This window comes from Antechinus flavipes, chromosome 2 (assembly GCF_016432865.1).
Source record: "Antechinus flavipes isolate AdamAnt ecotype Samford, QLD, Australia chromosome 2, AdamAnt_v2, whole genome shotgun sequence".
NCBI lineage: Eukaryota > Metazoa > Chordata > Mammalia > Dasyuromorphia > Dasyuridae > Antechinus > Antechinus flavipes.
In genome coordinates, this window is record NC_067399.1 from 464,957,537 (window position 1) to 464,969,904 (window position 12,368).

Genomic DNA, 12,368 nt, shown 5'->3' on the forward strand with positions numbered 1-12,368 from the left:
CTCAGGTCTTCTTTACTTTAGGTACCTCATTCTATCTACTGTTATCGCCCAGCTGCCTTACTAGACTGCAAACTCCGTGAGAGAGTCTGTATATTAACTTTGTCTCTCCCCTAGATTAAAAAATAGGTTTTTTCCTCAGAATATGTGCTTAATAAGTATTTGTTAAATAAATTTTTCAGATGAGAAAACTGTGAGCCCAGTGGGAGAAAATGACTCAACCCAGATTCCCTTGAGAGGAGGACTAAGCCGACCATGGATGGGACCAACAAGTCCTCTGAAGGGACCCCATTTATCCTACTGGGCTTGTCCACAAACCCTGGGCAGCTCCGGCCTCTGTTTGCCCTGTTCCTGGTCCTCTACATAGCAGGTGTGATGGGGAACGGGCTCATTGTGGCAGCCATCCGTGCCAGTCCAGCCCTCCATGCCCCTATGTATTTCCTGCTGGCCCACCTCTCCTTCGCCGACCTCTGCTTCACCTCTGTCACCGTGCCCAAGATGCTGGCCAACCTGATGGCCCATGACCGCTCCATCTCACGGGCAGGCTGCCTAACTCAGATGTATTTCTTCTTTGCTTTGGGTGTGACTGACAGCTGCCTCCTGGCTGCCATGGCCTACGATCGCTACGTGGCTATCCGGCATCCACTGCACTACACAGTCCGAATGTCGCGGGCCGTGTGTACAGGACTCGTCACAACGGCCTGGGTCGTCTCTCATTCACACTCCTTACTGCACATTCTGCTCATGGCCCGCCTGTCCTTCTGTGCCTCCCACAGCGTGCCTCACTTCTTCTGTGACCACCAGCCCCTGCTGCGGCTCGCTTGTTCAGACACTCGCCATATTCAGCTGCTCATCTTCACCGAGGGGGCCGCTGTGGTGGTCACACCCTTCCTGCTCATCTTGGCCTCCTATGGTGCCATTGCCGTTGCTGTGTTACGCCTGCCCTCTGCATCTGGGCGGCTCCGGGCTGTGTCCACCTGTGGCTCCCACCTGGCCGTGGTGGGTCTCTTCTATGGCACCGTCATTGCAGTCTACTTCCAGCCAACGGCACGATATGAGGCTGAGCGGGGGCGTGTGGCCACCGTCATGTATACGGTAGTAACCCCCATGCTCAACCCAGTCATTTACAGCCTCAGGAACCGAGACGTTCAGGGGGCACTCCGAGCTCTCTTCACTGGACGTAGGATCTCAACTGAATCTACCTAAAGTCTGGGCTGGCTTCAGAGATGGCCGGTAACCAATTTGATCCCATGGGGGACTAGAGTTGGAAGAGATTATCTATTTCAACACCTTCTTGTTACAGATCAAGAAAAATGAGGTTCAGAAAGGGGTAACAATCACACAGCTAGTGAGTGGCAAAAGCCTGGACATAGATGCACTCACACATAGAGACATGCTGCCCGTCTCTCCAACATCTCCCTAACAATAAAATCACAGAATGTAAGAACCAGGAAGGACCTCAGAACCCAACTTTAGATTCTACTCTCACTGTGCAGAGGAGAAACTTCACACTCAGAAGAGTATGATTACAAAATAGCAGAGCTGGAATCAAATCCAGTCCCATACTTCCATTCAGCACCTATCTTTCCTCCTCTTTGTTTTCTGTGGCTTTTTCAGAGTTTTCTTTGAACAATTCATAGCATGACAGAATTAGACCTGGAAGAAGAGAGGGAGGAATAAGTGTTTATTTACTACCTAATATGTGCCAGGTACTGTACTAAGTTCTTTATAAAATTATTTCTTTGACTGTCATAAGAATCTTGCAACTGTTATCCCCATTTCACAGTTGAGGAAATTGAGACAAAGAGGTTAAGTGAGTAGTCCAATATCACACAGCTAATGAGTATCTAAGACTGAATTTGAATTCGGGTCTTACCACTACATCATCTGGTTGTAGGAAAGGAATTTAGAGGTCACCATACATAGCACTTTCATTTTCAGCTAAAGAATGATGCCCAAAGAGTTTCAATAGGACCAGGGTCCCATAGTAAATGTCTGAGGCAGAATTTAGGAACAAGTTTTCCTGATTTCAAAGCCAATATCCCCTACATCATACAGCCTGCCAAATTACCCCTCATTTCAAGCACACCCTTGTTAAGCACCTGCTGTATAAAGAATATCAGATTCAGCTCTGGGGAAAATACAAAATTAAAATAAGACAGCTTTTGCCTTCAAGGAGCTTATAGTTCAGAATGGAGATATGGACATGCACATAAATAACCTGGCCTTTCATAGACTCAGTTATCCACGTAATTCACAATACACTGACTCAAACTTCTAGTTTCCATGATTTTGTCAGTAAATTCATACCTTCTCCCAACACAGGCAACAAACTCTTCATGTCTTAATAGCAGGTCTTTCTTTCTGAGCAGATATGCCTGAAAATAATCATCACCTGGGAGTTAACTCTCTGGGGTCAAGAGCCTGTCCAGCCCAATGTTGCCTGGTGCTCCAAGTCACACTGTCTTTGCCAGGCTTGTTGTTGAAAATTTGTCACATTAGCAGGTCTTACTAGATCATCAAGAGATAATAGAACCCTCTGTGTCACCACAAAACATAGAAAGAGAATTTTAATATATTTATAAAAAAAAAAAAAGGAAAGAAATGTGAGAAATGTCTATCTGAAATCTGGAGGCTCAAAAGTTTTACTATAAGAAGAGATCAAGGAAGGCTTCCTGAAGGAGGTAACATTGAAATCAGTCATCAAAGAATAAAACAATTCACGACTGAGGAAAAGGGACAGAGTAGAGAGCTTTATCATCACAGGAAACAACATAAGCAAAGGCATGGATGTGGGAAAGCTTAGAGGTATTCATAGGACATAGCAATTAATCCTGTCTGACTGCTGCATAGAGTACTCAAAGGGAAATAGTGTGAGATAAGGCCAGAAAGGGAGATGGCTCCAGGTTGTGAAATCTTGAGTAACTGGCTCACAAGTGTGAATTTGTCTGTCTTGGTCATATCAGATCTTTAAAAGATTTTGACCAAAAGAATGACATGGCATGATTTACAAATAGGGAAGATTATTCAACCCCAATTGGCTGTGCCACAAAAGTCCTGGAGATATAAGCTTTTCCATTTGTGTCTTTCTTTTTTCTTTGTGTCTCTCTCCCTCTCTGTCTCTTTGTCTCTCTGTCTGTGTCTCTCTCTCTTTTTATCTCCTTTCACTTTCTCTGTCTCTGTCTCTTTCTCTTTCCCTCTCTCCATTACTCTGTCTCTGTCTCTGTTTCTCTCTCCCTCTCTTTTTCCCTTCCTCCTTCCCTCCCTCATCTCTAACTCTCTGTTCTCTCTCTCCCTCCTTCCCTTTCTCTCTCCTTTGTCTGTCTCTATCTCTGTCTCTCTCTACCCCTCTCTCCCTCCCTCCCTCAGCTCTCTCTATTCTCTCTCTCCCTCTCTTGTCTCCTTTCCTCCCTACTCTCTCTCTTCTTTTTCTCTCTCTCTCCCCTCTTCCTTTCTCTTTCTCTGTCTCCTTCTTTTCCCCCACCACTGCCACAAGCACTGTGAAGTCCAGCCTAGGGAGTTCTATTTTTTTCTTTTTGTCATGCAAGATAGAAATTGAATTTCTTTTTTCAAAAAGGCTTTAGAAGCACTTGAGAAAAAAGAGGTAAAAGACAAGAGGAAAATTCCCTAGCCCATAATTGTTGAATTGCAGAAAATGAGAATTGAATCTACAAGATCCCTAATAGAGTAATGGAGGCCAATCCAGCTTCCTGGGCTTCTAATACCCTTTCCCATTGCTCTGACGTCTAGGCCTGGCCCCTCCTGTCCATGTGAGCAGTCATAGAAGCTGAGCTAGATTTCTTTCTAGACATGTCACCAAACTAACTCCTCACAAGACTTAAATCTAGAAGAGACCTTGGAGACCATCTAGTCAACTCTTTCATTTCAGTGAGCATTAGAGGGAGGACTTACCCAAAGTCACACAAGCCATGTGACTTATGAATCAGGTGATAGGAGCAGAGCTAGAATTAGAATTCAGATCATACCATCATAGGTCTAGACTTAGGAAGGACATCAAAGACAAGCTAGTGTAAACTTGGACAAGCTTACACACCTTCCCCCTTCAAGAGAGCAAGGACACACAGGTCATAAATTTCAAAGGTGGATATTCTAGCTCCAGAGTCATGGCTCAATCCACTATACCAACACTTGCCTTTTCCTGTCCCAAGATAATGGCCACCTAGCATCTCCATTTCTTCCCTTTAATTTCTAAGTCCCATCCACTGAGACATGAGCCAAAATCCATCAAAGTGAATCTTTTTTTTTCAATCTCCCTATCCCTTGCTTATCCCAAGTCAATGTGGCTACCAGCCCTACTCCTGAATACTCTTGCACTCCTTTACACCTCACTCCTGAAGCTTAAGGCCAGGTTTCCTGTGCCTTTCAAAATGATAACTTCCTCATCTGAAAAGCCAAGTTGTACAGATGAGAGGTTTGAAACAACTGTTCTGAACTAACCTATGTGAATTTGAGAGGAAGTCTCAAGGAAATAAACTCCTTAATTTTGATGGAATGACCTCTATGGGAATGTCAGATAACACAGAAGTTGTGTAATAGGCCAATTGGGGAGCCACTGCAAAGCTGGGAGGGCTTCATTTTGCCCCTTTTCCATAACACTTAAGCTGTTAGCTGTTCCACATATTCCTATTGAGCTGAAATATAGCTTTTGAGAAAGAATGTGCCCCCTGTTCTAAATTGTAAAAGCATACAAGTCTGATCTTTTATTCCTACTGACTTGAGCATATCTCCCAGTATCACAGTGGAAGACCCCAAGATATGGAATCAGAAGATCTGTGTTTGACTAATCACCACTTATGTGAGCTTGGGCACATCACCCTGTCTGGGCCCTGATTCCTCACCTATAACATAAAAGGCTTAGATTATATGGTCTTTTCAGGCCTTAAATCTATCATCATATGATCGACCTCTTCATCTCTCCTGTCTAGAAAGCACACAACAGGTGATGAGCTGACCAGTTGACCTTTCTAATCCTGGTATAATATCTATCACCATAACAATCATATAATTATAACAAAATTGCTTCTGCTTTTTAGAATTGGACAGTCCTTTAGAAAACAAAATATTACAGCTGGCATGATATTTCATATCAAAATGTTAAAACAGTAAAAGACCCTGGAACATAGGACATGATAATGATAACATTACTATAGTACTTTAAGGTGTAAATGTACTTTGCTAATCAAAATCTTGTGAAATAGGGGGTGCAAGTATATTTTCTCCCTTTTATATATTTCTTTCCCCTTTATTTTAAGGAAAATGAGAATGTGAGAGATCAAGTGAATTTCTTAAGTAGTATCATAACCAGAATTTAAACCCTAATTTCCTAAGGCCAAGTCTAGCCATTTTTCCCATGTTCCATGCTATGGGTTATTACTGATCACACAGCCCAGTTCCCTCACTTTATAGAAAAAGAAACTAAGGTTTAGCAATAAGATTTGCTCAAGATTAGGCAGGATATTTGACTCCCATTCTAAGATACTATGTATTAGATTATGATTGTGAAGGACTCTCCCTTTTCTTTCCCTTGGTAGAGAAACTTCTCTTGGTGAAAATTCTTTCTGAAAGGGCTTGGAGATAGAATGCTCATCTTGATATAATGGGAAATTCACTGGATTTACTGTCAGAGACCCAAGGTTCAAATTTTGATTCCTTATCTCCATGAATCTTAGGTTGAAATTTAAAAGATGTCTCCAGGGTCCTAGATTTAGAAATTACCTAAACATGTGTTCTCAATGTACTGATATGTGGACTCAGTTCTCAGTCCTACTTGCTGTCCACACTGGCTGGCTCCTTTCCTACAGGTTCTACAGCACATTGGTCATGGGAATGATGGGTCTTGACTTACTATAACCCAATAGTAAAAAACTACCAACTCAGTACTGTTCCTCTGATCCGCCAGGGAACTCTTCCTACTAATGCCATTATGAGTAGATGAAACTACAAGGATAGTAGGGGAGGGGGAATGTCATATTCCCATCCAACTTCTTGTACCAGTTGTTTTTGCCCTGTCCCAAGAGCAAAGAATTTTTAGACTTGGAGGAAGGGGTAGGACCTTAGACATCATCATATCCAACATCCCCATTCAACAGATAAGAAAACTAAAGCCTAGGCCAGGGAAAGGACTTGCTTAAGATCATTTAGTAAGTAGTAGGGCTGGGATTTGATTGAAATTTCCTGATTCCAAATCCAATAGTTATCTCATTATATCATGTCTTCTCCTGTTCTAGTCATTCAAAAAAACTGGATCAGGTTCAGGCCAGTTTCAGTGAATGGTCTTATGATGAAGAGAGTCATCTACACCCAGAGAAAGGACTATGGGATCTGAGTGTGTTCACAACATAGTATTTTTCACTCTTTTTGTTGTTGTTTGCTTACATTTTATTTTCTGATTTTTTTTCTTTTTGCTTTTTCTTGTGCAGCAAGATAAGTGTATAAATATATTTGTACATACTGGATTTAATATATATTTTTACTGTGTTTAACATAGATTACTTGCCATCTAGTGAGGGAATGAGGGTGGGGGTGGATATTGGACACAAGATTTTGCAAGGGTTAATGTTGAAAAACTATCCATGCATATGTTTTGATTCATGTTTGATCCATGCTTTAATTAATTTTTTTAATGGAACAGAAGAATGCAAGCAAATTGAGGCTTTTTAAATTTTTTGAGGCCTTTTTTCAAAAATAAATCTTGAAGTCTAAAAATTAAAGCCAAAAAGCTGTTTTGCAGAGCTAGCAAAACTATTCTGAACTCTTAGAAAACAGGGCTGTGACTACCAAGTCTAGCAAGCCAGGAAATCATGGCAGAACAACCCTGTGAGGAAGAGAACAGAAGGAATTTTCAAAGCAACCTCTAAACCAAATTTACCTCTGTCATTCTGGGTCATTTTATGTTATTCCAAATCCAAAAGGGAATTGAGAGATGTGATAGAAATAGATCTTGACACTGCGACATATTTAACTTGTATAGGACTGCTTGCCATCTGGGGGAGGGAGTGAAAAGAGGGGGGGTCGGAAAAGTTGGAACAGAAGTGAGTGCAAGGTATAATGTTGTAAAAAAAAAAAAATTACCCAGGCATGGGCTCTGTCAATAAAAAGTTATTAAAAAAAAAAAAAAGGAATAGACCTTGAAACACAAAAGAAAGAATGGTGGAAATTCCCCCAAATATATGCTCCATCTGTACCTCAAGACCCTCACCTCTCTTAGGAGGGGTCTCATCATGAAACCTTTTTAATCATGGTTGGCCATTGTGTTGATCAAAATTCCTAACTCAAAATTGTTTGTCTTTACAACATGCACATTATTTTCCTGGCTCTGCTAAATTTAATCTGCATCAATTCATATAAAACTTTCCAGGATTCTCTGAAACTCACCTTCATAATTGCTTATCATGCAATAGTATTCCATTATTTTCATAAATCATAATTTGTTCAATTATTCCCTAATTACTGAGGATATTTTTATATTTCCAGTTCTTTGCTATTACCAAAAAAATGCTTCTATAAATATTTTCATAATATGAGAGTCTCCTCTTTCTTTGATTTCTTTAGGATATAGACCTTATAGCTATATTGCTGGAACAAAGAGTAAACACAATTTAGTAACTTTAAGGACATCATTCCAAATTGCTTTCTAGAATGGCTTCTCCAATTCAAGGTTTAAGTAGAGACTGAAGGGGACAGGTTTGGAGCTTAGTGGATATTCATAGGTCTAGACTTAAGGATAGTAGTAGAAGTGAGTAGGGGATTGTAAGCTCCTTGAAAGCAAGAACTAATTTTTATTTTATCTAAGTATCACCAACTGAGTACCTTGCACAAAATATGTGCTTAGCAAAGTAAAACTATTGAAGCCAGAAATGTGGCTATGGAACTAGATACTTCAAGGAAATTTACAGAATAAATCACTTCTATCTCACACTCCAGCTGGTGGCATCTGGCCACTTTTTTTGTCTATCACAGATTTGCACCTTCAGGGTTCTAGGTTTTTGGGTGGGATTTTTGTTGTGGGAAGGCTGGCAAAGGAGTTCATTGGTGCAGGAAACACAGAGAAGAAACTCTACTATTGTAGATTATAATCAGTTCGGCAATTTATAGTCATAATAACTTTCTAGGAACACCAAAATGTTAAGTGATATTGCTCAATATCACATAGCCACTAAATATCCAAGTTGACTTGGACCTAGACACTGTGTTAATTTAGGAGTGTCTTCACATAGCTAGTTCTAAGCTAATGCGGGTCATTCCCCATATAGGACTTCTGTAGTTCTAAGTTATTGGGTCACTTTGTTGTTATTCCATAGCCCCATTTCCAATGGATCTAGGTTATTGCTTCTAGAGCCTTAACTTGGAACTTTTGTATCAGACTGAAGAGGCAGGAAAATTGCTCAGGTGAAGAAGAGTAATTCAGGGTGGTATTATAGACCCTGTGAAATCAGGAAAGATAGGGGAAAAGGTTATTTCTGTGGGCTATATATTACTTCCTATTTTAGCAAATCATTCTTGTTAACCAGGTGATAATCAAGCCACAATTGCCAGTCGAAAAGTTTCAGCAAACATCATACATGAAGAACTAATGCCTCTCCTCACTCATCTGTTTTTCCTTCCTCTACTTCCTCTGTCCTTGTTCACATACAGATATGATCACATCCACCAATTCTTCTTTGAGCTTATGGTATGTAAAGATTACTTCCAAGAAGAGAACTGCAAAGAGCCAGAATCCTCTAGAAAAAGGTGAAGGAGAGGAAGTTGAGTATTTATGCTAGTAGAGGTCCCAACCCAGGCTGAACAGATGAATGCTTGTATGGTATCACCCCTACCATGAATTCGGGGGAAGGAGGGTAATAGCAAAAGGGATCATGTATCAGTCCAAGAAAGAGGAAAACAAATCTTTGCCCCCACATTCCCAATGTCTGTACATGGTACTCATTTTATGCCCTTTATAAAATCCTAGACATAAGGAGAAAAGTCCAGAATTAACTGGAGTTGAGAGAAGATTAGAATTTCTAGTAAAGTCATATTCTAGGCCAATCAGATTATCTTTAACTACCCCACCTTGAGCTCTGCAGGTCTTTTGGCTCTTGTATTTCTACCCATACTAAGCTCTTCTTTCATTCCAATTTTGGATTTGGGGCATATTCCTTCAAATTTTTGCCTCTACTAAATGTGACAGCATTTGAGACAAAACCCTAATGATTCTAGATTATTCTAGACACAGGTTTTATTATTACAGGATAATTCATTTGCAATTCCTACCACAAAAATCAGTCTGAACTGCCTAAGTTCTTGTCTGTCAAAGGAGATTGCTCCTTTGCTCAGGATTATTCCAGGTAATTTTAGATCAAGGACTCTAAAAATTCTCTATTCTAACATAAACAATTTATATGATGTTTAGACTCATCATCGTTCTAGGCTATTATCACTTCCAATTTTGTATTCTAGGTTATACCTATTTCCTCCAATCTCTGAATTCACATCATGAAAATTCTTTGAAAAAACTAGAAATATTTAGGCTATAAAAAAGAAAGTTTAGTGGGAATATGATAGCTGTCTTCAAGTATTTGAAAGTTGCCAACTGTAAGAGAAATTATTCTTGTTCATTCTGATCCCAAGAATTGAACGTTGCAGGTGAAGGGTTGAATGTAACAGAGGAAAAAATTTAGGACTAAGACCAGGCTTTCTAACAATTAAGGTTGGAATGGGAAGCAGTAAGTTGGTCACCAAATAATCATTTGAGAGAATTTCAGATCAGGTATAGGTTAGACTAAACAATCTCTAAAGTTCTTTCCAATGTTGAGAGCTATATTTCTAGATCATAGATTATTCCAGGTCTAAGCCATTTGTGGTTCTAGATCACTGCCATATCCTACAAAAACTCTTTCTTGACAGTTAAGATAGTAAATAAATATTTATTAAGCACGTACCCGACACTGTGCTAAGCACTAGGAAAACAATTACAGTAAGATAGTCCCTGCCCTCAAGGAGTTTACAACATAATGGGATAATACTAAAAACAAAAGGAAATGAAAAAAATGTCTGGGGCTGGGGGGCGGGGGGGAGAGAGGGATATAAAATAAGAGGGGAAGAAGCTACCTAATGATGGATAATGGTGGAAAAATTTTTCAAGCTAAGTATAGCCAGATAGGAAATGAGAGGATGTCTGAAGTGAGCTCTCTCCTTAAAGTGGAGCTTCTAATCAAAGAGGCAAAAAGTACTAATGAAGTGAAACCAAGGCTTGTGGGATCTTATAGATCCCAAGGGAGTTATCACAATGAACTTCCAAGGGCAAGATGGAGAAATCAATCAGAAAAGGCTCAAAGTAGTGTGGTCAAGTAAGAATTAATCTATATAATTGGTAACATTTTCTCTACCCTCAAATTATCTTTTATTTACTTCTCTGTCTTCATGTTCTATGTTCCAGTAGAATAAAGCATCTTGAGGATAAATAATGGCTTCCATTATTGTTTTTGTATTCCAGTATTTTACCCATATCTGAGTTAAGATGCCTCTCATATGTGGTCTCTCAGTCTGAAGACCTACAACAATAGGGAACTCATTCCTCCAGAGGCAACCTATTTTACATTTGGATAATGAAATTGTGGTCAATACTGCCACTTACCTAGAAAATTCAGTCATAACTATAGGATCTTAAAACCAAAGAACTTCTGGGAGGAAATAATTCATGCCACCACTACCATTCTTCTCATTGCATTAATCATAGATTTGGAGCTGGAAGAAACTAAAAGCCCTAATTTAGAAGGTCAATGAATTTAACCTTCATATTTTATAGATGAGGAAACTGAGGCAGAAAGAGTTTAAATGACTTGTTCAGTATCTAAGATAGAATTTGAAGAAATTTTCCTAACTCTAAGATCAGTATCCTAGCCACAGTACATCATACCCCAAGATGGATCCTCTTATGGAAGAATGAGGACATATTCAAAGACCACAGTTTTAAAGATTCTCTAGTCTAAAATCTTATTTACAGATGAGGACAGTGAAAATTAGAGAAGGCTAGTAAGTAACAGAACTAGAATCTAGACCCATTTTCTGATTCTTAAATCTTCTTTTACCATACAAGAAAAACAGGTATTGAGTCAATTTCAACCCAGAACTGTCCCAGTGCAATAGACTTTTTAAGGGAAGATCTTGTTCTTAAGGTACCCCCAGGGTATTGTTAAGCCAGCATACGTTAGCCCAGAACTGAATCTGTAACATTTTCCTTCCCATTCTGGAAGCAAGTAAACAACAGTCATCCACAGTTGTAACTCATCTGGAAGAAGAATCAGACTACCCCTTTCTTTGAAAGCCCCAGGTTTGCTCTAATTTATGTATCTGACAAATTATAGAAACTCTTTGCTAGAATTAAGGCCTTTCCTTTGATTTGACAATTCATAAGATTTAGAGCTGGAATAGACCTTAGAAATTGCCTAATCAAGCCAGTCACTAAAGGGCATTTATTATGTGCCTACTATAAGTCAGCCATTATGCTAATTGCTTAGAATGCAAAGACAAAAATTTAAATCAGTCTCTGCCTTCAAGAAACTCATGTTTTTACTGAGGGACATGTACATAAATATATATTTACAAAATATGCATATTAGGCATACAGTAAAGTGCTTCTTAACTTCTTTATGTGTCGTGGGCTCCATTAGCAATTTAATGAAACCTTCTTATTGACTCCTCAAAATATTTTTAAACACATGAAATAAAATGTAAAAGAATACAACAGAAACCAGTTGTGTTGAAAGTTATCAAAATATTTTTTTAAATGATTCACAGACCTCAGATTAAGAATTTCTGAATTACAAAAGATAAATCCAAATTAAATTTTTTAGGACTTATTTGGAGTATTAGGAAAGAACAAAACCCTTTTGTTTTACAGATGAGGAAACAGAGGCCCACATAAGGGAAATGATTGGCCCCAAATCATCCAAGTAGTAAATGACTAAGTCAGGATTCAGTCTTCTAATCTTCTAATTCCAAATCTGATGTTCTTCTCTGCCTCCTTGTCTGTTTTTGCCCAAATTAACTTTGAGCCGCAGCTTTTCATGCTGCTTCTCCCTCGAGTGGTATTGATTCCTTATTGCTCGCAGTTTCCATTAACATAATTCTTCACAGGTTATACAATATTTTCCTGACAACAACCCAGTGGAAGCAGGCACAGAAGTAGTAGTATTCCATATTACAGGTGAGCTATGACCTAAAAAGATGATGTAATTTTAATAATGGAAACAGTAAGGGTGAGAGCTGGAATTTCAATGCAGGTCTTTGAAGTCTTATTATCAGACCTTTTTTCCAACACATTACTCTGTGCCACAATAAATATGTGAATATATCCCTTTGCTTCTGTT

At 39.3% G+C, this 12,368-nt stretch overlaps 1 protein-coding gene across 1 annotated transcript; it reads left to right on the top strand.

Moving 5' to 3' along the window:
• Positions 1–252: 252 nt before the first annotated feature.
• On the top strand, positions 253–1,203 carry LOC127547040 (olfactory receptor 1K1-like). The gene has a single exon (XM_051973895.1). It carries the CDS (start codon positions 253–255, stop codon positions 1,201–1,203), a length of 951 nt encoding a protein of 316 aa, XP_051829855.1.
• Positions 1,204–12,368: the final 11,165 nt, after the last annotated feature.

Excerpts from the sequence above, each read along its gene's own strand:
- LOC127547040 (XM_051973895.1), top strand. The coding sequence starts at position 253 with ATGGATGGGACCAACAAGTCCTCTGAAGGGACCCCATTTATCCTACTG.